The 23,188-nt window shown below is 35.4% G+C and overlaps 1 protein-coding gene across 2 annotated transcripts; it reads left to right on the forward strand.

Annotated features, from left to right (window-relative positions):
- The first annotated feature begins 439 nt into the window (after window positions 1-439).
- LOC141912914 (uncharacterized) lies at window positions 440-12,772 on the forward strand. Of its 2 annotated transcripts, none has more exons than XM_074804344.1 (14): window positions 440-594; window positions 1,183-1,238; window positions 2,144-2,399; window positions 2,692-2,836; window positions 3,709-3,839; window positions 4,001-4,136; window positions 5,183-5,269; window positions 5,983-6,086; window positions 6,283-6,377; window positions 7,172-7,328; window positions 8,021-8,122; window positions 8,895-9,059; window positions 9,399-9,494; window positions 12,479-12,772. In XM_074804344.1, the coding sequence occupies exons 3-14, from the start codon at window positions 2,238-2,240 to the stop codon at window positions 12,554-12,556; spliced, it is 1,458 nt and encodes a 485-aa protein (XP_074660445.1). In that variant the 5' UTR covers window positions 440-594; window positions 1,183-1,238; window positions 2,144-2,237; the 3' UTR covers window positions 12,557-12,772. The 2 variants fall into 2 exon arrangements, with proteins under 2 accessions (XP_074660445.1, XP_074660444.1); XM_074804343.1 differs by having other exon boundaries at window positions 2,196-2,399.
- The last annotated feature ends 10,416 nt before the right edge of the window (window positions 12,773-23,188 follow it).

Genomic DNA, 23,188 nt, shown 5'->3' on the forward strand with positions numbered 1-23,188 from the left:
CTGACTGCGAATGCAGGTGGCGCAGAATTGGACAGGCGACCAGTCTAACCAGTAGACCAGTATAACTTATCCAATAGTACGTTTGCGTCAAAATGAACGTTTTCAAGTTTGTTTTAGTCGAACCAAACTAAAACTACGGAACACTGACGAACGAATGCATTACATTCTTCGAAAATCCCAGCTGTCATTTCCAGGAACTCATTAACAGTCGCTCGAAACCGAACAAAACGATAGATCAGCACATGTTTTATAAACTTGTATATAATCCGATGATTAAATCTGGGATTTCCACAATTTCTGAATATACCCGGAAATTATCATCGATGCTCGAATTATTTAACAGTGCATTTTCCGCAATAACTGCAGCGACCGCCGCGACATAGTACACGTATAATAAACACATAGGCCCCTATTCGAATAGTAACTATTCACATCCTAATCGATGATAAATGCACACGCGAATTGCCTCAATCACGCCGATAGCACGACGTTTCATTCTAACAGTGTTACAAAAGCTAATTTTCCGGACAGTTTTTCGCACCGTATTCAATAATCATATTCTATATTACTCGCCCTCACAGCCAGCGCACTGAAGTAGGTATTGATTTCTCTAAGTTTTAGCCATTCGTTGGTAGGCCTGTGGACTGACTAGGGACTGCCCATATTTATCCGAATTATGCATTATAGTATAGTTTATACACGGGTTCGGGGTAAATGGACCAAATATTTCATCCGAATTAACTGAAATTTCGGATTGAAAAATCCGAATTAAGCGAGTTCTACTGTGATGTTCTCATTGAAAGAACTCATTGGAAGAACTCATTGACATTGTGTGACATGTTCATATATGAATGAATGAATGGATGAAAAATTCGTGTTATGTTATGCTATAATTTCAATGTAAATAATGACTATTATAAAAACAACTTTAGGTTTATGTGAATGTCTGCTTAATCCTTGAATTAAGAATAATTCAGAAGTAGGCTTACGTAGATGAAATCATTATACAGAATCTCAATCACTACCTGTTCGGGTCCTTCGATTCAAATTCTATGTGAAGGGGAGTTTGTCACTATATTAAAGCATAACACTGTAGACCCGTTTCCTTAATTGACTCAAAATTAGTTTACTTCAACCGCAAGACCAAGCCGATTACTAATCTATTAATGTTAACTTTTTCAGGTTTTGAGAGCACACAATTCTGTAGAATGGGGAATCTGACAATAAATGGCTTTAAAGTAGGTTTAAATCAAAGCTAATTTCTGCATATAATAACCTTTATGTCGAATACTATTCACTTTTCTTTGTAAACGATTTTTACCGGAGAAAAATCTCATTCGATTATATTTCAGTTTAGTGGAACCTTTATCTCAGTTATTGCAACATAGTTTGGGCTCAAAATTTGTGTAAATGTTTACTAATGTCAAAAATGTTTACTAAAATTCTTTATTGCTACTTCAAAAGCGTGCGGTTCGAATAATAACAAATTCAAATTATTTAGAACACACTGAGCCACTTTTTAAAAGACTGAAAATACTAAGAATCGGAGAAATGAACAAATTACAGTTAAGATGCTTTATGTTTAATAATAACAAATCCATGCTACCTGATTGTTTTAATGATTATTTTCGATATGATATTCACAATTATCAAACTCAGCTTAAACAATATGGAAATCTCGAAGAAGTAAGTTTTCAGTAAAGACTTCTGGTTCACTACTGGAATTCACTCGATCCAACTTTAAAGGAGTCGACGAGTATCAACGTTTTTAAAAAGATTTTAATTCATCAACTGTTAATGGGCCAATAGTTATGTTTAATCTCTGTTTAATGTATATTGATCTGAATTTATTTATGTCACTTTTCCCTGCCTTGTCAAGATTTTCATGCGTGTGCTTCTCCAAGTGCGATTGTTTGGTGAAAGCTTGTGTGCATGTGTGTGCGTGTGTGATTTCCATGGGTGCCAGGGCCATGTTTAAAGGTTACAATTTAACTTCTTCTGGTATCCATCGACTTATATTACATTACCATATTATCATCTGTAATTTTCTAATGTAATTTAATTCGTAAATTAAAAATGATAATTTAAGTCGATACTCCCTTTTGAGTGAAACCAATTTTTCGAGAGCATTTCATTTTTCCAGATGTTGAAACTAAATAATTCATAAGGTGATGTTTATAAATCTGTAACATAAGGTGGGTGCTGGAGCGACGGAATTGCCAGTAGTGACGAAGGAAATGAAAGAGATGTACGAGGCACAAGCAAAACATACAATAGACACGATTCGAGATGACGAAATGTACAAACGATTGAGGGGAATTGGACGTCGTTTAGACGTCGAGAACCTGGTCTTTGAAGGCGGCGGCGCGAAAGGCATCGCGTACGGTGGCGTTATCTTGGTAAGGGAAAAGGCGCGCACAAAACTTTCCTAAAAAACCCGCAAACGTATATATGCGTTTAATTGCATCAAAAGATAGATATATGAGTTTAGTTCCATCCAAGTTGACATATTGCGCTTTAGAATAGGCAGAGGCGGGTACAATGAGAGAACTGTTTGAAAGCAAAAAAGAAAAAAGGAAAAAAAAGCAACCTACTGGCTAAACGAAATTGATCGCATCGCTTTATCGAATTAAAAGGAGCCATGCGAAATATTGCGTACCCATTTTTTTACGTCATTTGAAATTTTTAAAGGCGCTGAGCGATTTGGGAATACTGCAGAATGTGAAGAGATTCGCTGGTGCCAGTATAGGAGCGGTGACCGCGATGTACCTGGCTATAGGATTCACTGCCGACGAGATCATCGAATCGTTTCTGTACAACGACAATATCTTACAAGGTGAGAACTGTTTTCGTCGGTCAACTCCGCTACTGTAGTGAAATTTTATATTAGACGTTCATTTTTCAGTATGTACATATAGAACGAATATGTGTAGTATTGCAGCCTTTAAAAAGTACAATATATAATCTATTCAAATTCTCAATGAAGATATACGCGGGCTCTAATTCATTGTCAATGAGATAAACAAAACGCATTTAAAGCTCAATGGAGATAATGAATGATTTGTTATTGAAATTATAGACGGGCTCTTTTGATTCCTTTGAATAGAGCTAGCAATTCCCACTATAGATTTTTCACTGTCGAAAAACAGGAAGATAAATGCATGTATTGCGTATCTAGGAGTTCCCTTTCAAATACGAGGTAGAGAAGTGGCGAATGCGTGCGACTAGATTTACTGTATGCTCGCCTCTACAAGGTCAGGGGTCCACCCTCGTGAATATTCAAAAGTGACCTTTCAGAGGTGGGAAAACAGTGTATGATTTATCACGAAATTGCAGTTGACCGAACAGAAATCCCCGCCGTTATGTATCAGTATCAGCTGAACAATTACGATCGAATCAGATTTTTGCTATAAGGAATGAGATTATTTTTATTTTGCAAAATTGGCTCATATGCGCCCTCGAATTGTCCATGTGAGGATAACCCCACAGACATTTCTTCAATATTTATTCAGTATGTGTTAAGAATTCTGAGCCGTTGATTGGAAAGAATGTCCGTTGAATCTAACCGATAACTGTAAAAACGGATTCAGACTCCGATTTCTTCATGATAAAAAAACTGATGTACGGGAAATAGAATGAAATCTACGCGATGTTTTTAGAATAGGATGATTCGAGTTTATTCCAGCCATCTGCATTTTAATTATACAGACGAGTCGATGTTCGCACTTCCTGGTAACGTGTATAGAAAATACGGCTGGTTCGAAGGACGACTGGTGACGCAGTTTCTCGAAGAGCAAATTGCCAGAAAAACAGGCGACCCGAAACTGACATTCGAACAGGTCACTGAGAATGAAATATTGTAAAAGATCCCATTTTCCAATAGTTTATAAAACTACGTTCTCATCCATCAGAAATATTCCGAAAATGTATCTTGTATTTTCGTTAATCGTTTATCTACGTCAAACCTGGTCGATGTTATTTTCTTTCTTGTATTTTACAGCTTTATAAGCGATACGGAGTCGAGTTGTGTGTTATTGTTACGAACGTCAGCAACATGCAATGTGAATACTGCCACCCAAAAACCACCCCAGATCTATCCATCGCTCGCGCGCTCAGAATGTCCATAGCCTTGCCGCGTACGTATATCAGCTTGAAACACATACCTATTGATACGAAACTATGTACCAGAAATAATGGCCTTTGAATATGGTAGTCAATCATTGTAAAAACTAATGCGACGGCTGTGGAAATATTTATAAGGGGGACGCAAACGGAGGCAAAAACAATTCCGGCCAATCACATGTGAGCAGGAATTCTATAACATTCTAAGCAATTTAACATTCTAAGAATTCCAAGCAATTCAACAGTGTCACAATGGCCCCAGGTTATCAAAGTTCTTGAGATGGCACATGGCACACAGGAATGGGCATATATCACCGAAAAGTTTGAAGTTCTGGGCTGAAAAATCATCCGTGATTTCCACGGGTTTTACTTTAGTGTACCTACAAATAACAAGTACGGAGAAATTTGGAAAATTCAAGGCGTTTTAGACGCATTTTCCGAAAATAGGAACTAGGAATCTTGTGCCGGGGGATGCGTTCGCACCCAATGCACCAACCTGGGCACAGTCTTTCTCCTACTAAAACATTTATCCGATTTACACCGATCTGATTTACGCATGCCGGTTCAGCATCCAGTCTTGGTATCATATACACGAAAATATAAAGCGTATGTGATACATATTTATCTTTACGTGTTTCTGACTCCGTTAAAACCCGTTAGAATAATGTTTATATACATTGATACCTAGTATGCGATATTTATGGGGTTCTGTGAGAGTCAATGTGCACTACGTCATCAATCAATATTGGCGTATATAACAAAAACTGGGTTTTGGCGATTATTTTGTTATCAAATATATTTCATAACTCTTATTATATATTTGATAAATTTTATCAATTATTTTTGTGAAGATGTGAACTACGCAATAGATATATCGGGGCTAGACTGGTTGCCGGTCAATTCAATTATCGATATATTCAGATCCAAAATAATTTTATTGATATTTATTGAACTTTAACATTATATAATTCATATTTTATGGTTGTCGACAATATTAAGCAATACATTTGTTATTTCATCAAGGCGTCAATAAACTTCCAAGTTGTTTTTCTCGTTTTAGCCATGATACAGCCGGTGATGGAAAACACGGGCGTTTATTACTCGGACGGCGGGCTGCTTAATAACTATCCAATCCATGTTTTCGATGGTGAGTCCATTAGAATCAAGCTCGTTAAGATATTATTATATTATATACATACGATAAAGACAGACTGTTGTAGAATACGAGCTAAAGGAACCAGTGCAGTCTCGGTTTATAGTTTTTCATTTGCATACATTAAAAACCCCGCTGATATCAATTTTCACCATTGCTGATAAAGGAGCCACTGCTATATCCTAAGCAGGTAGCCTGTAGAAGTAGATCGGTATACTCATCATGAGAATTTTTGATAAATCTCGCAATAAATTCATCCACTCTGAACCACCGAAATCGTTCGAAAACTTTTGGAGCCATATCCATAGTCATAATATAATACTCGGCAACGGCAAAATGTATACACATTTTTTACAATAGCCAAAGAAAATGTTCATTAAAAATATCTGACCCTTTAGTTTAGAATAACATCAGGGGTCAATCTAGAAATTCTTACACTATCGTAGTCAGGAGAATAACAGTCTAATATAATATATTCCAATCAAAGCTACATTAACGAAACTATATATGAAGTGTCGTTTGCACAGACTGACTGCAAGGAGTTATTCTTGAATTCTGAATTTGATATCTTTCAAAATGTGCCAATGACCTGTAATGCCTTTCGCAATTAAGTATTTTCGTACGTGTAGTCGAATTCGCTGGTTTGAGATGTCGATTATGTTAATAGTATAAACGTCGTATTAACGCATGTTCTACTGTAAATATAGGATGGTATTTGAGCATGGAAAAAGAGGCGAGTTTTTTGCACATGTTCGACGCGGAGGAAAGTCAGTTCGGCACTGTTAACCCTAAAACCCTGGGCATCACACTGGTATGTTACCTTTTTCAAACGATCCTCAATCAGCCTTTGTGATAGTGGGGCTAGTTTTATAGATCGGTATTAACTTTAACCCCTGGGCTAACTCAAATGATAATGAATTGATTTAGCCCTCGGGTTTATGTTAGTACTAGTGTATGAAACCAGTCCATTGGCTATTTTCTTATCAACTTTTATGATTTATTTTCAGTTCAACGCTGATGAAAGTGACTGCGTAAAAGCGGACTTCTTTAGCCAGTGGGATAAATATCGCTGGCCAGAAGAGCCCGACACTAGAATTTCCAGGTATTACACGGAATAAGATAAGGATATAATGAGCATACAAATCATTGTACGATTTCAATTAAAACACACTACCAATTAAGAGTTTTTTAAAGCTAAATTAATATTGAAAGTTATTATATCGCACAGCTCAAATATATCGCGTTCATCGTACAGTTCACAATTTGAAATATTTCGAATGAAAAGTTAAAACTTTCTAATAATTTATCGCATCGTGTAATAATATAACAGAAGTTAAAAAGAATTCACAGTTGGAAAATATTCTAAAAGATTAGAATTTTGAAATATAACGCGTACAAAGTTGATTATTTCAGTTAATTCTAACAATCTCTATATTTTCTAAGAATTTATCGCAACGAAAGTGTTCGTTGCAGGTTATTTATTGCAATTGAATCGAATAGGAAAAGTATAAAGTGGGGGAGGGGGGATATTTACCTGCATTCAAGATTTTAACCTAGGGAGGTTTTACCCGGGGGATTTTTTTAACCCATATATATGCATACAAAAAAAATAAATAAATCTCTTAATTTATCTAAAAAAATGCGGCTAAGAATATAAATAGTTTGGTTTGTCTCTGATGAAATCTACGTCCTATGCCCCCTACTGTCAAACGAGTATTACATATTTGTATTTGTTTTTGATATGTATATGTTGATGAATATGTTTGTATATACTTGTTCTGTGCAGAATTTATTTTTGTGGAACAATTAACTAAACTAAACTAAACTGTTAGCGATATAACAAGCGTAGTAGCGTAATAGTCGCGCAAGAGTAATCATTTTCATTCGATGGTGCAGATATCGTCGAGAGAATACCAGGAAGAAGGATGAAATCCTCACGAATAAAGGGAAATTCGCCAAGTGTGCTCGAAAATTCATCGCCAGACTTCGAGATGCAGACGCTAACAATGACGGATGTATAGATAGAGACGAACTCGATAAAGCTCTGAAAGATGTACGTATCATTTAGATTTAACTATGAAAACTGCAAGTCTCCAGAATTTGCAATCGATTTTAATTTACATAAGATACCGGAAAAATGTAAAGCGCTCTGAGTGCTATATAAGACACATATTATTATCATTATTATCATTATTATAATTATCATCATTATTATAATTATTATAATTATTTTAATTATTATCATTATTATAATTATTTTAATTATTATCATTGATTATTATTATTATAATAATTATTATAATTAATTATTATCATTATCATCAACATTATCATTATCATTATCATTACCATTATTATTATCATTATTATTATCATTTTTATTATTATTATCATCATCATCTTTATAATTATTATTATCGTTATTATTAAAATAAAACAAATAATCCGATTTTAAATTATTTGTGGTATTATATGATTTACATGAATAAACATAGCAAATCAATATACTAATGTATTACCCGAGGCGTTGGGAAAAGTTGGTTTTCAAAAAAGTCCTAAGCTCGCGTCCATTCATCCTCACATACAATATGCAGACATACGCACATCCACATTCATTCGTTAAGCCCAAATGCACATGACGCAGAGAAACAGGAGATACAAACAGAACCAAACAGAAAAAAACAAAACAAAACAAAACAAATTTGTCGTGTTCAGAACATTTCTTTATCTTTTTACTCTTCGTAGATGGATTGTCTGTCGGACGCCGAAATAGATTTACTGTTCGGAACGAATCGGGAAAATACCGACCAAATCCTCAACCAGCTGGACTCTAACCAAAACAATAAGGTCAGTTAAACGAGTAAAAATTCTACTGTACGAAATACGATGTTTCATGATAAAGACTTTCATATTGATACGATTTGATATGATATGATCAATTTTCACGTAGAATTTTTACTGAATTAATGAATGATCAAATATATACATTAATAAATGTAATAATATTGAATGAAGGACTGCTATGAAGCATCGGTTAGCTTGTGCAAGAAAGTAGCCCCATAGAAATTACGGATATCACTCGACGCGGGAATGTTTGAGCCTTTTTTTTAAACTGATACACTTTTTGATTTTTTAATATCTGTACTAACTTCATTCCATATGGGCCTGGAACTTTTTATGAATGTTTTTAACTGCCCCTAGAAATGTGGGAATGTTTAGGTCATTACGGCTTCTGGTTAAATGGCTGTGAAATTGATTTCTTAGAAGAAGATAATTCTCAAATCTTCGGGGATATATTATTATGGATGTAGTTATAATACATAAAACAACCAATTTAGAATTTATTAAGATCTTAGATTTTTAAAATGACAAGTCTTTTAGTATGATAACCACACTCAAATGTGTTAAACGGATAATGAGATATGTGCAATTGAAAGAATTTAAAATCGAGAATTTATTTCTAAAATGTAAAAAACACGACGTTTCGATCTCGCACTAGAGATCATCGTCACACCTGACGATGATCTCTAGTGGGTTTTTATCTCATCGACAAGTCTTTTGAATATTAGACAATGGGACAACGTTCGTGAGAACGACTCACGATCAACTCTACTTGCAGATCGAATACGACGAGATTCTTTGGTTTCTTCAACGAAAGGGCATCGGTTTGTTTAATTCGATGATAACGCCAACGATAACGGATAAGTCGGTGACGTCAATTTTCAGATTTTTCGGTAACATATTCGCCGCGATGCAGATGAGAACCAGAGAAATAACGACAAGGGTAAGAAATATCGACGCCTAATTGAGTCGAATCGCGAGAGGATTTTTCTTTCGAATGCAATCCTGCAGAAAGTATAGAAAATATCTTAGTGAATTCTTAGTGCATTTCAGGGCCGTACAGCATTCTAATTTTGGGAGGCAGAGAAACCCGAAAAAAGGGGATATGACGATAACATTTGCAAAAAGGGCACTTTCACATTCCAAATTTCACGGGGACTTCCCCTTGCCCCCTGCTAGATACGGCCCTGCATTTTTGACGTTTTTTTCAAATTTATGAAAATTCAAAATTGCCAGATTCTAAACGCCGGACGATTATAGTTATTCGTTTGTTCTTATCCAGAAAGAAGACATGGAGCGTACGATAGGCGTGTACTGTCGATACATACAAACCACAGATCTCGACTTAGAAATAGAGGATAAACAGTACTGCATGAAAGTAAGTAATCATCGTCAGTAGATATTTGCTGCAAACATTCAAATCGTGTGGCTGGGTAAAGCTTTCCGGTTGACCGACCCGGTTAGCATACGGTCGGTACTGGTCGGATATTTCAAAACGTGTCAAAATTGGCCCGATTTAGTTGGATCCGCCGGTGCTTGGATCCACAGAATATACTCGACTGATATCCTGATATCAAAATTTAACCACTCACGCTATGCCCAAATAGGGTAAATTAAATACCAACAATAAATCTGCATTACTCATTAGAAAATTACCGGTAAATTCTTAATGTTTTTGCTGTTAATTCAAAAACATGCGATTTCCGAGATAATGAGTGTATCATTTGCAACATTCATAGGTTTAACGAAACCGAGTTAAATAGTTAAAATCAGTAAAAGAGAAGTTGCAGTATTATCGTTTCATTCGGTGCATGAAGCCTTGTTTTTAGCCCACTTGGGACTTTAGTCCCAGCGTGCTATTGCGTTCACTTTTCGTCCGTCATCCGTCCGTCCGTTCGTCCGTCCGTAGACGGAATCCAGTTATTTTGGGAAGTTTTGAAGACGCTTCAAGGTAATGACTTAATATTTGGTTTATACATGTATCTACCCTAGACACATCTTCAGTCCAAAAATTGGCCCTGTCAGAATCAAGATGGCCGACTGGCAGCCATTGTTGTTCGTCAAAATCAGCACTTTTTAAACTTTTTGAACTTTTTGAGGGAAATTTTGAAGACACTTAAATCAATTATCTTGATCTTTCATATATGTTTGAATCTCTCAAGGGCCCATCACCATAAGAAAAATTGGGTCGATCGGACTCAAGATGGCCGTCCTATGACCTTTTTAGTGCCCAAAAATCTCAATTTTGGCCCAAATTCTGAGGTACTGAGGTACTTCCTACTGGTTTGCCATTTCTCATTACAATTTGTGATGGGTGGGTTGTTTTATACCTGAGCCAGGTATTTTGGATCGGCCAATTGTGACGCAATTGGCGGCCATCTTGGTATCATCAGTACTCATTGGTAGGTGGGAAAAAGTTTTTCCACATTATATTGATACCAAAGCATATTTTGTTACCACAATTAATTGCAAAGTTGTAGCTCATGACATAATCTATGATTGTGGTGAGTTTTAAGGACGTTCGTTATTCTATATGGTCACCAGGGGGCGTTGAATAGTAGAATAACTTAGTATTTCCTTATTAGATTGGTACCTAGGCATATTTTGTTACCATGATCAATTGCAAAGTTGTAGTTCATGACATGTTCTATGATTATGGTGAGTTTTAAGATCATTGGGTTTTGAATATTGTCACCAGGGGGCGTTGAATAGTAGAATAACTTAGTATTTCCATATTAAATTGGTTACGAGGCATATTTTGTTATCACAATCAATTACAAAATCGTAGCTGCTGACATGTTCTACGATTGTGGTGAGGTTCAAGGTCATTGGTTTTTGTATATGGTCACCAGGGGGCATTAAATATTGAAATTGTTAGATTGTTGAACATTGGAAACCACTTCCCAAGTGGGCATGGTGTCCCTGGACCCCTAGTTGGTTTTCGTTGGCGACTTTGGAGTTTGTAATTTTTTTCTTATATATATATATATATTTTTCTCGAAGGAGAACGTCTCCTTAATGTATATAAATGTGTATTGTACGTAGAGGGTACATGATGAATACACTTATACTATAGGATAGATCAAAAATACCTAAAACTTTGATCAAATTATAAACAGGATTGTTCATCTTCCTCAACACTAGAATTGTGACGGTGTTCAAAGCGATGCCGAGTATCGTGACGGGTCCGTAACAGAACATATAAATGTAAACACTAAATTTCAGATCCCAGCGTACCGGTTCGATATTCAGAACCTCTTCGCAGCGTCCGGACCACATTACTACGGTCGGTTGTATAGTCGTTGAAATATTTCTCATATCCATCTTATTTCACCTGGTTATCTATGAATATATTTTACGAATGGCGATGACGTGATAGGTGAAATATATCGTCAGTTTCAAAATTATAGCCCTTACTTCTAGTATCATGTGCAGACACGTCATCCTATCCAGAATAGCAGAAACTCGCCTTGTTGGATCGATTGCATGTAATTTTCTAGTCTATATTTCACGCGCTTTATTTATACGGGATATTGTGAATTTTCAAATCCGTAATTAGTTAATATTCCGTAAATTTCATGCATATGATATATACATTTCTCAAGCATCATATGTCACCGTACAAGCCGTATTAGATCACACGAATGGTCGCGAAATTCATCGAAAATGGACTCGTCTACAAAATATAGCACAACCTAATCCCAATTTTCATGTCGCTGTATTGACCATATTTTTTTACCAAGAGGACTTCGGAGTCCAGTGGATCGAAGTAGTAACGTTTGATGTATTGGTTACAAATAGGCATGTAGATAGGTAAATTATGGAAAAAATGAAAGACTATCAATTGCCAAATTCTTTCAACCAGTATTACAAGAAGAATGGTTAAACAATTAAAAGGTTCTAAATAAAAAGTGCATAAATCTTTTTTATCAATATTGTTACAACTCATAATGTTGTTTGTGTTGAAAGACTACCTGTCATTACAAGGTCTATATGCAATGTTATCTTTTCGCACAAAGATTGAATATTGCGATATTTTTGAAAAAGTATCAATAAGTTATTCAACTATGATATTTTTTTCACGTCCGATGAGTGTTTGCCGTGGCTGTTCTAAAATACTGATTTAAACATTTGGTTACTGTTCCTTTAACAATGCAAACATAATTTTCACCAAACAATGATGATGTTGCCTGGTTATACATGTATGAACGCATAACATTATAACATTACAACCGCAGCTACAAACCTCATAGGTTTCTTGTTATTTGTAGTTACTATGAGGTTTGAATGTCAATGATGCTGCTAGGCAGAAAACCCGTTATCGCAGTTTGAATATTTTTCGTATTTCTTTTATATTTATAGTTAGGCTGGCTGTCGACAATTCTCCATCTTGAGCAAAAATTTAAGAAGGAGCGGACGAGCGGAATTTTCGGATTCTAATTAATTCTCTCTGAACCGATTGTGTTAAATATTGCACAAACCATCGTTCTACGTGTAACGCATCGATGGTCGTGTTATAGAGGATTCATTTCATTTCTATTTAACTCTAGATTTCAGATCTTAACTCACGACATTGTGCAACGCCGTTTAAAAAGCAAAATGATTTATATAAATATATGAATAGCCAAGTTTAATTTTTGAATATATCTAAATTGTAATTAAAAAAACTATGACCCTCGAAGTTCTTTTTGTGTTGATGTTGTTCATTTTATATCACCGATATTCTTACTTCAATGGTTGATCTCTCTTTAGGAATCTCCCTCGGATATTTCTCGGTCGCAATTTCATAGACAATTTGTAAAAAAGTCTAATTAAATGCATTTGCAATGAATGAAGTGTCGATAGAAATTAACTATGAAATGATGTTATGTAAAACAGAAAATTAAAAAAGCCTTTTTTATCTCCTTATTTTCACCGCGCTGTAAATTCTACATTGTACACAATTTAAACGCTGATGAAAGTGACTGCATAAAAGCAGACTTCTTTATATTAACCAGTGGGATAAATACCACTGGCCAGACGATCATGACCCTAAAATTTCCAGGTATGTATTTTTTACTGCGCATTTTTCTATGTTGGTGATAGAGTAGTAGTGATCATATTCATTCGATGGTCCAGATATCCCCGAGAGAATACCAGGAAGAAAGATGAAATCCTCACGAATAAAAGGAAATTCACCAAATATGCTCGGAAATTCATCGCCGGACTTCCAGGCAGATGGTAACAATGATGGATAGAGATGAACTCGACCAAGCCCTGAAAGGTGTAGTAAATGTCATTAAGATTTTACTATGAAAACCACAAATCTCTAGAATTTGCGATCGATTTTACAGTACTGCATGAAAGTAAGTAATTATCGACACTAGATATTCGCTGTAAACATTTACATTGTGTGGCTGAAGCCTGTGGTAAAGCTTGCCGGTTTTTGCCGACAATGACTGACCCGGTTAGCTGGTCGGTACTCGTCAGATATTTCAAAACGTGGCAAAATCGACCCGATTTTATTGGATCCGTCGGTCCTTGCATCCATAGAATACCCGACTGATATCCTGATATCAATATTTAACCACTCACGCTATGCCCAAATAGGGTAAATTTACCTACCAAAACATTTCCAACGATAGATTTGTTTTACCCATCAGAAAATTAAATTCTTTACCGTTTTTGCTGTTAATTCAAAAACATGTGATTTCCGTTATATTAAGTGTAACATTTGCAAAAGTGCAACATTTATAGGTTTCACGAAACCGAGTTAAATGGTTAAAATCAGTATAAGAGAGGTCGCAGTATCATCGTTTCATTCGGTGTACGAAGCCTTGTTTTTGTTGTCGTTGGTGACAAATGAATATTGTATGGAGTTTGCATTTTTTTTTTTAATTTCTGTAAACTCCAGATTTCATATTGCCAATATTGTTGTCTTATCCCTCGTCATAAATAAACAGAGGCACATGAAAAAATTTATCCGCTGTTTTGGTCAAATAATTTAATGAATAAAACAAGGCTCAGACTTTGGCGAGAGTGGGTACAAGAAATTACTGTACCAATTTCCAATGGAAAAAAGTTCCTACGATCAATTTCTTCGCAGCGAGTCGGAATTTATTATTAGTAAAACAATAGACGACAAAGTTTAAACAGGAATCGACGACAGTCAAAGCTATAGCGATTTTACGGTAAACATATAATGATTGTGATACACCCAAACCTGGAATAGGTTGGAAAAATATTAGCCGGCTATCCTTGCCATAGGCCAGTTTTTCAATAAAGATCAATGATTCGCAGGTGATGTATACAAAAACTAAAGCAAACGACATTCGTAAAACTCTCAGTTCTAAACTACTGGCAGCGGTGCTCCTATTCAAGGTTTTTCTGCTCGATAATTTACTGACTATCAAACTGATTATTAGAATCAAATTGAAAAGGATCAGTGAACACATCGGTACAATTATACTGGCTACTGTTCCTGTCCAGGCATTTGTATACTTCTGCCATTTCAACAGTACTCCTTTAAAGTAGGGTAAACGGCGTCCGTCACGAATAAGCGTCACCCCGGCATGGCCCTTGACACAAGCAAATGGTTTAAGTGCCCATGCCGGTAGCATGTTCGGAATATGACAAAGAAATGCAAATATAGTAATAGAGAATACCAGAAAATTCACAACTTTTCGAGTCCAGAATAATCGTGATTTTAAGGGGAAAAGCGTAATGACAAGTCTTTCTAAACTAATCAGCAGGACGCACCAGTTCCGAGTTAGTTGAAGAATAAAATATGGTCCATAAGCCACTTGAATAAATTCCCAACCGTAATGCCAGTCCTCATGGTGGAATAGAACGTCTCCTAGATGTATATAAATGTGCATTGTACGTAGAGGGTACATGATGAATACACTTGTACTATAAGATATATCAAAAATAGCTAAAACTTTAATCAAATTATAAACTTCGGGATTGTTCAGCTTCTTCAACACTAGAATTGTGACGGTGTTCAAAGCGATGCCGAGTATCGTGACGGGTCCGTAACAGAAAATGTACATGTAAACACTAAATTTCAGATCCCATCGGTTTGGTATGGTATTCAGAATCTTTTCGCATCTCCCAGACCATGTTACTACTGTCGGTTGTACAATCGTTGAAATATTATTCATATCCGTCATATTTCACCTGACTATCTATGAATGTATTTTACGAATGGCGACGACGTGGTAGATGAAATACATCGTCAGTTTCAAAATTATAGCCCTTACTGCAAGCATCTATCCTGTGCAGACACGTCATCGTAACCAGAATAGCAGAAACTCGCCTTGTTGGATCCGCTGCATAGTAATTTTCAAAACTTGTATATATATATATATATATATATATATATATATGTGTAAATTGTAAATTGTGTCACCGGAGACACCATATGTATTTGTTCATCGGCATTCAATCAGTCCGATGAAAGAAATAATTCAACCGATACAACAGGGTCATTGCCAACTGACCAGTCATACGAAGTCCACAAGCTCTATTTCAAATAAACCAAAAGAAATTATGCAAATTTTTACGCCATCCGAAAATGATCGACTGCGAGATTATGTTTTGTTAAAAACTGCTATTCTTCCAGTTTCGTGTGAAGGTTCAGTTTGCGGTACAAATGTTCTTTCTATTTGATGATGGAGCGCAAAAAACATTTGTTCGAGAATCGGTGGTCAGTGAGTTGGGACTAATTCCAGTCGGTACCGAAACAATAAGTTTATCTAGCTTCGGGGCAACGAAGCTAGCTATTGGGAGAGATTTGGCGGCTATTGGGAGAGATTAGTTGCCCTCGTGAAATTATGCATTCAAAAGACTTTCGTTCGCCAGAATTGTCGTTTGAGCTCATAAAAAATAAAGAATAAATTCTCGCATGCTCGAATTTATTTTTTATTTTTTACTCACTCAACCTCTCGACCTCTGATATGAAAAGACACTTTTCTAATTACTCTAATATTTATATACATGAACATCATATAGATGAATATTATATTAATGAAATCAATTTTAATAAAAAATTTATATAATAAATGGAGAGTAAACAAGTACATAGTGAGAACAACAAATCATTCTTAGATGGCACCATGATATAGATTTCGAATAAAATATGTAAAATAAATGGTAGAATTAAAAGAATATAGAATATATGTAGATTCTAGAAAAATTACAAATCATTTATCTCATAATTTACTGGCACAATTAGATTGAGAATTTAAAAATTGTGTTGATTTAAAATTATTAAATATAAGTTTATGTCATTCTTTTCATAATATATCGAATAAAAGTCTTGATCATTTAGCTTCTAAAATCTATGTTAGAAATTCGACTAAATAGTTTCATCTATATTTGAAACCGGGATTATATAATTTAGAATCATTAGCGCAAGAAATTATTAAAAGAGCTCGTTTAAAAATTGGCGCATCTAGTCAGTTTGAAATTAAATTTATCAAAAGTGATAGTTCGAATAAAATAAGAATAAAAGTAGGTAATGAACAACATAGATTTTTAGTAAGAAAACCTAAACTAAACTAAGCTAAACTGTGTGGAATTCTTCCAGATAAAGCTTATTCAAATATTGATACTTATACAAATATAAAACCTTTTACACACTTTTATATTTATTGCAATTCAATTGACCCAACAAAAACTTTCGAAGCAAATAAAGTATATTAAATATTTTACCATTAAAAATATTAAACAATTTGTACACAAATATATTATAATTTAGCTGAATGTGATTTTAAACCTTGTATTTCACAATTTAATAATTTCAAATTAGAAGTAAGAAATCATAATGGATATTCAATTGATTTAAATAATTTTCCTGTAATTTATAAATTAGTTATAAGATGTAAATAGTAATTTTTTGTTATATAAATATGAATATTACTGTTGGACCGAGTATATGTTTTGAATTTGATTTTAAACGTGAAAAAGAAAAGAAATTTGGTATTAATGATGTAATAACCCATCTTAAAAATACTACGTTTTTTAATGAAACAACATTTGATTATGAATCAACAATAAGTAAAGAAGTTAGTAATGTAGAAAAAATTAGTGATTTAATTAGAAATTCTTTAAGATTTTATAAATTAGATGAAGATTTTATTATTGATGATATCAAAAAATATTAACTGAAATATATAAAAATAAAACTAATAATATCATAAACATTGAATTAATAATAACTAAGATAACTAAATATTTTGAAGATAGCAATTTTTAAATAAATAAATGAGTGATGATAAGTGTATAATAAATGGATTATATAATGGTGGATTATTATCAGTTGGAAATGTTGGATATACAATTAATATATATTATATTATATTATATACAATTAATAATTTCAAAATTAACATTAGCAGTTACGTAATCTAATTTAACAATTGATTATTTGGAAAAACAAAAATATATTGCTCCTATAAATGCATAATCTGTGTTAAATAAATGGCGTCTGCAAATATTACTATTATGGGATCGGCAATTGTTAACGCTTTAGCATTTACAGGTGGTGGTTATTTATTTAAACATATTGAAAAAAATGGTTCATTATCAGAACAAAAAAAGACATAACTTAGCATTAGAAAAATATGTTAAAGCTAATAAAGAATATAGAGAAAAGAGACAAAATTGTATGGATTATGTTAATGAAGAATTATATAATCAAAATATTTCACATCGAGATTCTAAGTCAGTCGATGATGCTATGAGTTTATATAACGCAGTAACAAATAAAGAAAAATTACATATATATAAACCTACAATATCAGATTATTATACACCAAGTAATGAACAGAAGAAATATGAAATAATATGGATTTTAGGTGGAACAGTTCTTGTTATATTTGTGGCATACAGATTTACAAATTAATTATATATTATATTTTTAGGTTGAGTGAGTAAAAATGAAAATAAATTCGAGTGTGTGAGAATTTATTTTTATTTTTTATGAGCTCGACCTTTCGACCTTTGGTCTGAAACAAGACTTATCTTATTACTTAGGTCAAACAGCTGGGGCGACTGACTTCTTAGTAATAGTGCTGTAGTTTTTGGCGAACTGTAGGTTTGCCTATGCAAACCGTCTGGTGAAGCAGTCTTCATTGAAAATGAATAGAGCACCGGTGTGTCAACAAGGCACAAACATTGGCTGTTGAACCAATAGTGGTGATTTTTTGCGTCATTGTATGGCCTAATGAGTTCTCGAGCCCACAAAATTTCATAGTGATCGAGTTATTTTTAGGGGACTTATTCTTGAAAAACACGTAAAAACCCTGCTTTTTAGCACTAAGTGATGGCACGTTTTTACATATGACAATTTGCATATTTGGAATTGAAATATATAAAAATTCTATCCTTCCTGGAAGTGTTGCCATTTTTGTGCGACTGATCTCGATGAACTTTTCGACCTACAGGCCCTCACTTTATAAACCCCCTAAATTTTCTCGTTTCTATTTATCTGAGTTGACCTTGCTACCTGAGCTACAATGAATGCGATTGGCTGTTTGTGGGATATACGGGAAATTCTGGGAATTTCGGCGCTTCTGATGTAATTGGGAGAGCCCCATGTGGAACTCGCTAAAAAGCAAAATGGCGAGCATTTCATTCGACTAGGTATCGTATGCGGGCTTATAATTTGTTCGGTTTTACGAATATAGCCGAGTAGGCTATTCAATTCAGTATCCAAACTAGCAAATATGACGATACTGCTGGAGTTTTGGCTTAGATTTGTCTTGTCAACGCCTTAGACCTGCTAACCCGTACGGTTTAACCGCGGCCGTCGGTCCGCTTTTTTGTGAACCGTGTAACTGTTCTACTCTATTCAATTTGAGTACGTTCTTCCTAACAAAGAATGATTAAACGAAACAGGCCAAGCGCCCCAGCTGCTTGACGTTTATTTAAAATTCCGCCAGGCTCTGTTTTAGTGCCGACTAATGACATGTACCTATCCCTAAAAAATTCGAAGACCATTCTTTTTGCAGATCTTTAGGTATTCTTTAACAATGCAGACATAATTTTCCTAACAATGGTGATGTCACCTGGTTTGTATCTAAATGGTGTGCCAAATTATCAATTTAGTAGTAGATGGCAATGCCAATATGTGGTTGAAGTTATTAGTCCTTGTATGCTGATGACACTATTTTACTGGCTGACAGTGCCGATAACCTGCAGCATTTGCTTAACTCAGCCTCATAGACGGTAACCTAATTGAATATTGGTCAAAGATTTCCGGTACCTTGGGGTTATTTTCAATTATACTGGCTCGTTCGTGAAATGTAGAAAAAGTGCACGTGAGCATGCTAAGAAAAGCCTTTTCTTTGTATTAAAAAAAAGTAAAGGAACAATCGTTAGACTTAGACATTGCATTCCAGTTGTTCGATGCGATGGTTGTACCAATACTAACATTTGGATCAGAAATTTGGGGGTACGAGGGAAGGGGGAGAGATTCGGTAAATATACCAACGCGACACGACATATTTTCTATAAACCGGCACCGGAGACATTGGTGTCTGATGCGACGCAACTTAAAAGTGCGGGAATCAATATACGGCGGAATTCTGGGATACAACTGTGGTGTCCGACCAACTAATTGACTTGTGCATAACCGAACATCCTCACATCGAGCTTCTGAGAGACTTATTTACCAGGTAACGGAAACTGGATATAACAGCGAAACCAATGATAATAACGATGATAACTAACTAGCTAACTTTAATTGTGTGTGATCATTTCGTTAATAAAACCTGATTTATTAATACGTTGTTGATTTCCATATCTTGTTTGTTTGTGTTTTGTGGTCACCCGTCAACCCAGTCAACCCACGATCCTTGTGCATAATTTCTCGACTACATTGCGACATGTCGTCCGTCGACCGTCAACCAGCGGATTATATAGGTCTATGCACTATAATCGTCTCTCATATTGGTCACCACGATCCTTGTACTTAAATTATTGGCGACAACATTGCAACGTGTCATCCGTCGACCGTCAACCAGCGGAATATATAGGTCTATGCACTATATCGTCTCTCATATTGGTCACCACGATCCTTGTACTTAAATTATCGGCGACAACATTGCAACGTGTCATCCGTCGACCGTCAACCAGCGGAGAGATACAATGAGCCAACCAACAAACAGTGAACTAAGTTTACCCATTAACTGTCACTACTAGTCGTCGGTCAACCTGTACATAAACTGGCCCTTTGCCGCGCATTAATACCAAATTGATGTATTCATGCGCCAATGTATTAATGCGCTGATACATTACCCGCACAACTTATTCGCTCTGTGCTTTATACGATTTGGGCCCAATTTCCTTAAGTTCGCATATCAAGGCAGGGGCGTGTCCAGCCGGTCAATTTGACTTTATTCCTAAAAATTACTGCTCAATTATCTGCCGGCGATGAAGCTGATTAAAGGGAGTTTGATATCCTACCCCAAGAAAAATTTGAAAAATCACTCCTTTTCCTTGTATCTAAAGGTACGGAATCGCCCTGTGGACATATCTATCAAAACAAATTTTTCGAGGTTAACTCCGAGTTCGTAACTCGGAATAAACTAGTTATCTCAGTTAAACGCGACTATGACCCTTAAAGTTCTTATTGTATCACCGATACTTTTACTAACATAGTTAGTTTCTCTTTAAGAATCGCCCTCGGATATTTATCTGTCATATTCAAAAACATTTTCTAAAAGTGTATGATAAAATGCGTTTGCAATGAATAAACGCAAAGTTTCGATAGAAATTCAATGAATATCATGTAAAACTATGATATCATGTAAAACTATGGCGGCTGATAAGGGCCAAATACAATAATTTTCACACGACCTCGATTATAGAAAAACACAAAACGAAACTTATACAGCAAAAACGAATTTTTGTTTTTGCTCTATGGATTTTCGTTTTGCATTTTTCTATAACCGAGGTCATATGAAAATAATTCAATAGAGCAAAAACGAAAGTTCGTTTTCGCTAGGGCGCAAGACGAATTTTATGGCGCAAAAACGAAAAATCATAGAGAAAAAACGAAAAATCATAGAGCGAAAACGAATATTTTCGAAAAGTTCGTTTTTGCGCGGTAGCAAAACGAAGTTTTCGTTTTTGCTCTATAGGTTTCGTTTTGCGTTTTTCTATAATCGAGGTCGTGCAAAAATTAATGCATTTGGCCCTTATCAGCCACTATATAAAACAGATACATGAAAAAGCGATGTTTATCTGCTTATTTTACTTAAGTCTACATTGTACATTACTCAAACTTCTAAATCCCGGGTAGGCATACGCGGGGCTATATCCAAGATTTGAAAAACCGATTTCCTGTGACGTTTGAGAGATGAGGAACACCTTTTTAAAGGCTGATCCAAAATGGCTGCAAAAGAAAATATGAAAGCTTTCGATGTTTCTTGGAAATAGCTGTCATTGGTTAAAGAAATGTTTGTTTTCGTACTTTAAGTGTATGATATATAAGTATATCACCTTGGCAACTGCATTATCACGCGGTTTTGGGTCGTTTCTATTTCTATCGAACCGTTTTACCGGTTACACAGTTTAGCGCATCATAATATCGTCAGTCGCTTGTGCGCTGCAAATGCAACTGGATCAACTGTTTGATGAATCGATTCGGTCTCGCGCAGTATACTCTCCGCTCGCTCGCTCGCTCGCTCTCTCCGTCGATATCAGTCGGTGTTTTATTACTACACGGCAGTCAGTACGCGTAAAACAAACGACATATCACCACATCTGCGAGTGGATAAAACACACGTACTGTGAGAGTGAAATCACGTTTACACGTACACGCGTAGAGAACAGAAGAGACATACCGTTAGTCAGGTAAGTATTTAGTCGCAGTGTGCTTTTGATAAAATCGATATATCACAAGATTTGTGGTAACGACTTTTTGAATATACGTTACACAAATAAAGCGTAGGTGAAATAAATCGCCAATTGAATAGTAATTCTGATTTATCATTTGAAATTATCATAGAAATCAAAATTTCCGTGATAACATGGATACGGAGAGGAATATCGCCAGTCAGGTATCGAACTGTTGCGATGATAATAAGTATACGAATTTGCAGAGTTGTCCATATCTGCGATAATCACATAAAGACCCGAATGTACGGGCTTGAATTTAAGAATAGAAATGAGTATTAGAGACTAGAGAGTGCATCTCATACCACGTAGAATTCACTTGAGTCTTCAGAGAAGAAAACTCGAACTTGACATGAAATACATGGTAATCCCGATAACAGACCAATCGTTCAATTTCGATTTCGATTTGATCAGAACCATTTGTATTGGGACTTGAATTTCGTATGGGTTAGAAGAAAATTGCCGGTCGATGGACCTAAAATAAAAACACAGTCACCCTTATATCGATGGTACGGAAAATTTCTTATTCGACGTACGTTTGAGGGCAAAACAATTTACTTTCGTTTTTGGACTAATTATGGTAGATTTTCCTCCTCAGAAACCCTCGAAGTTGTATGAAATACGTGCAAGAAATAAATCTAACTCGTTGATTATTCATGTATTTGCCGGTGAATATTCCAAATTCCGATATTAAGAATTCAGCTGGTTTTCGATTGGTCTCTATACCGTTTCCGGTATTCTCTTCTGGCGCGTTCGTTACGACCAGAATACGCTCTACCCTATCCGGAATAGCGTAATGTGTAAACCCGATAGAAAGCCGGTCAGAGTCCGTAATCCGGAATTACTGTTCCTAAACCGGAATACGTTCAATCGAAGAAAGCTGCCTCATAGTCTGAATGACGGCGGAGTGGCGTTTCTAAGAAAACCGCATCGAAGTCGCACAATCCGTATACAGCGTAACAACGATCGCGCAGCAACCACCACGATCTTTAACCGAACGAATAGTCTCTCCTCGCGGATCTTAATTTAAATCTTTTTCGAATCGTCTGAATAATTGGAACTGATCGTTGCCGTTTTTTTGGTCAATTGCAGTAATCGAAGAGATGTACGCGTTGATGGTATGAGCGGTGGAGATTAATGCGGTCCGACTCCCGACGATGGACACGATAACCATATTTGTGATTGTCA

The sequence above is a fragment of the Tubulanus polymorphus genome, chromosome 11 (assembly GCF_964204645.1).
Source record: "Tubulanus polymorphus chromosome 11, tnTubPoly1.2, whole genome shotgun sequence".
Classification (NCBI taxonomy): domain Eukaryota; kingdom Metazoa; phylum Nemertea; class Palaeonemertea; order Tubulaniformes; family Tubulanidae; genus Tubulanus; species Tubulanus polymorphus.

What these genes read in the sequence shown, in the direction of transcription:
- LOC141912914 (XM_074804343.1), top strand. Translation starts at nt 1,209, where the DNA reads ATGGGGAATCTGACAATAAATGGCTTTAAA. An exon ending in TGACAATAAATGGCTTTAAA is followed by an intron (nt 1,239 to 2,195) that starts GTAGGTTTAAAT and finishes CTGTAACATAAG; the next exon opens with GTGGGTGCTGGAGCGACGGA. An exon ending in AATGTCCATAGCCTTGCCGC is followed by an intron (nt 4,137 to 5,182) that starts GTACGTATATCA and finishes TTCTCGTTTTAG; the next exon opens with CCATGATACAGCCGGTGATG.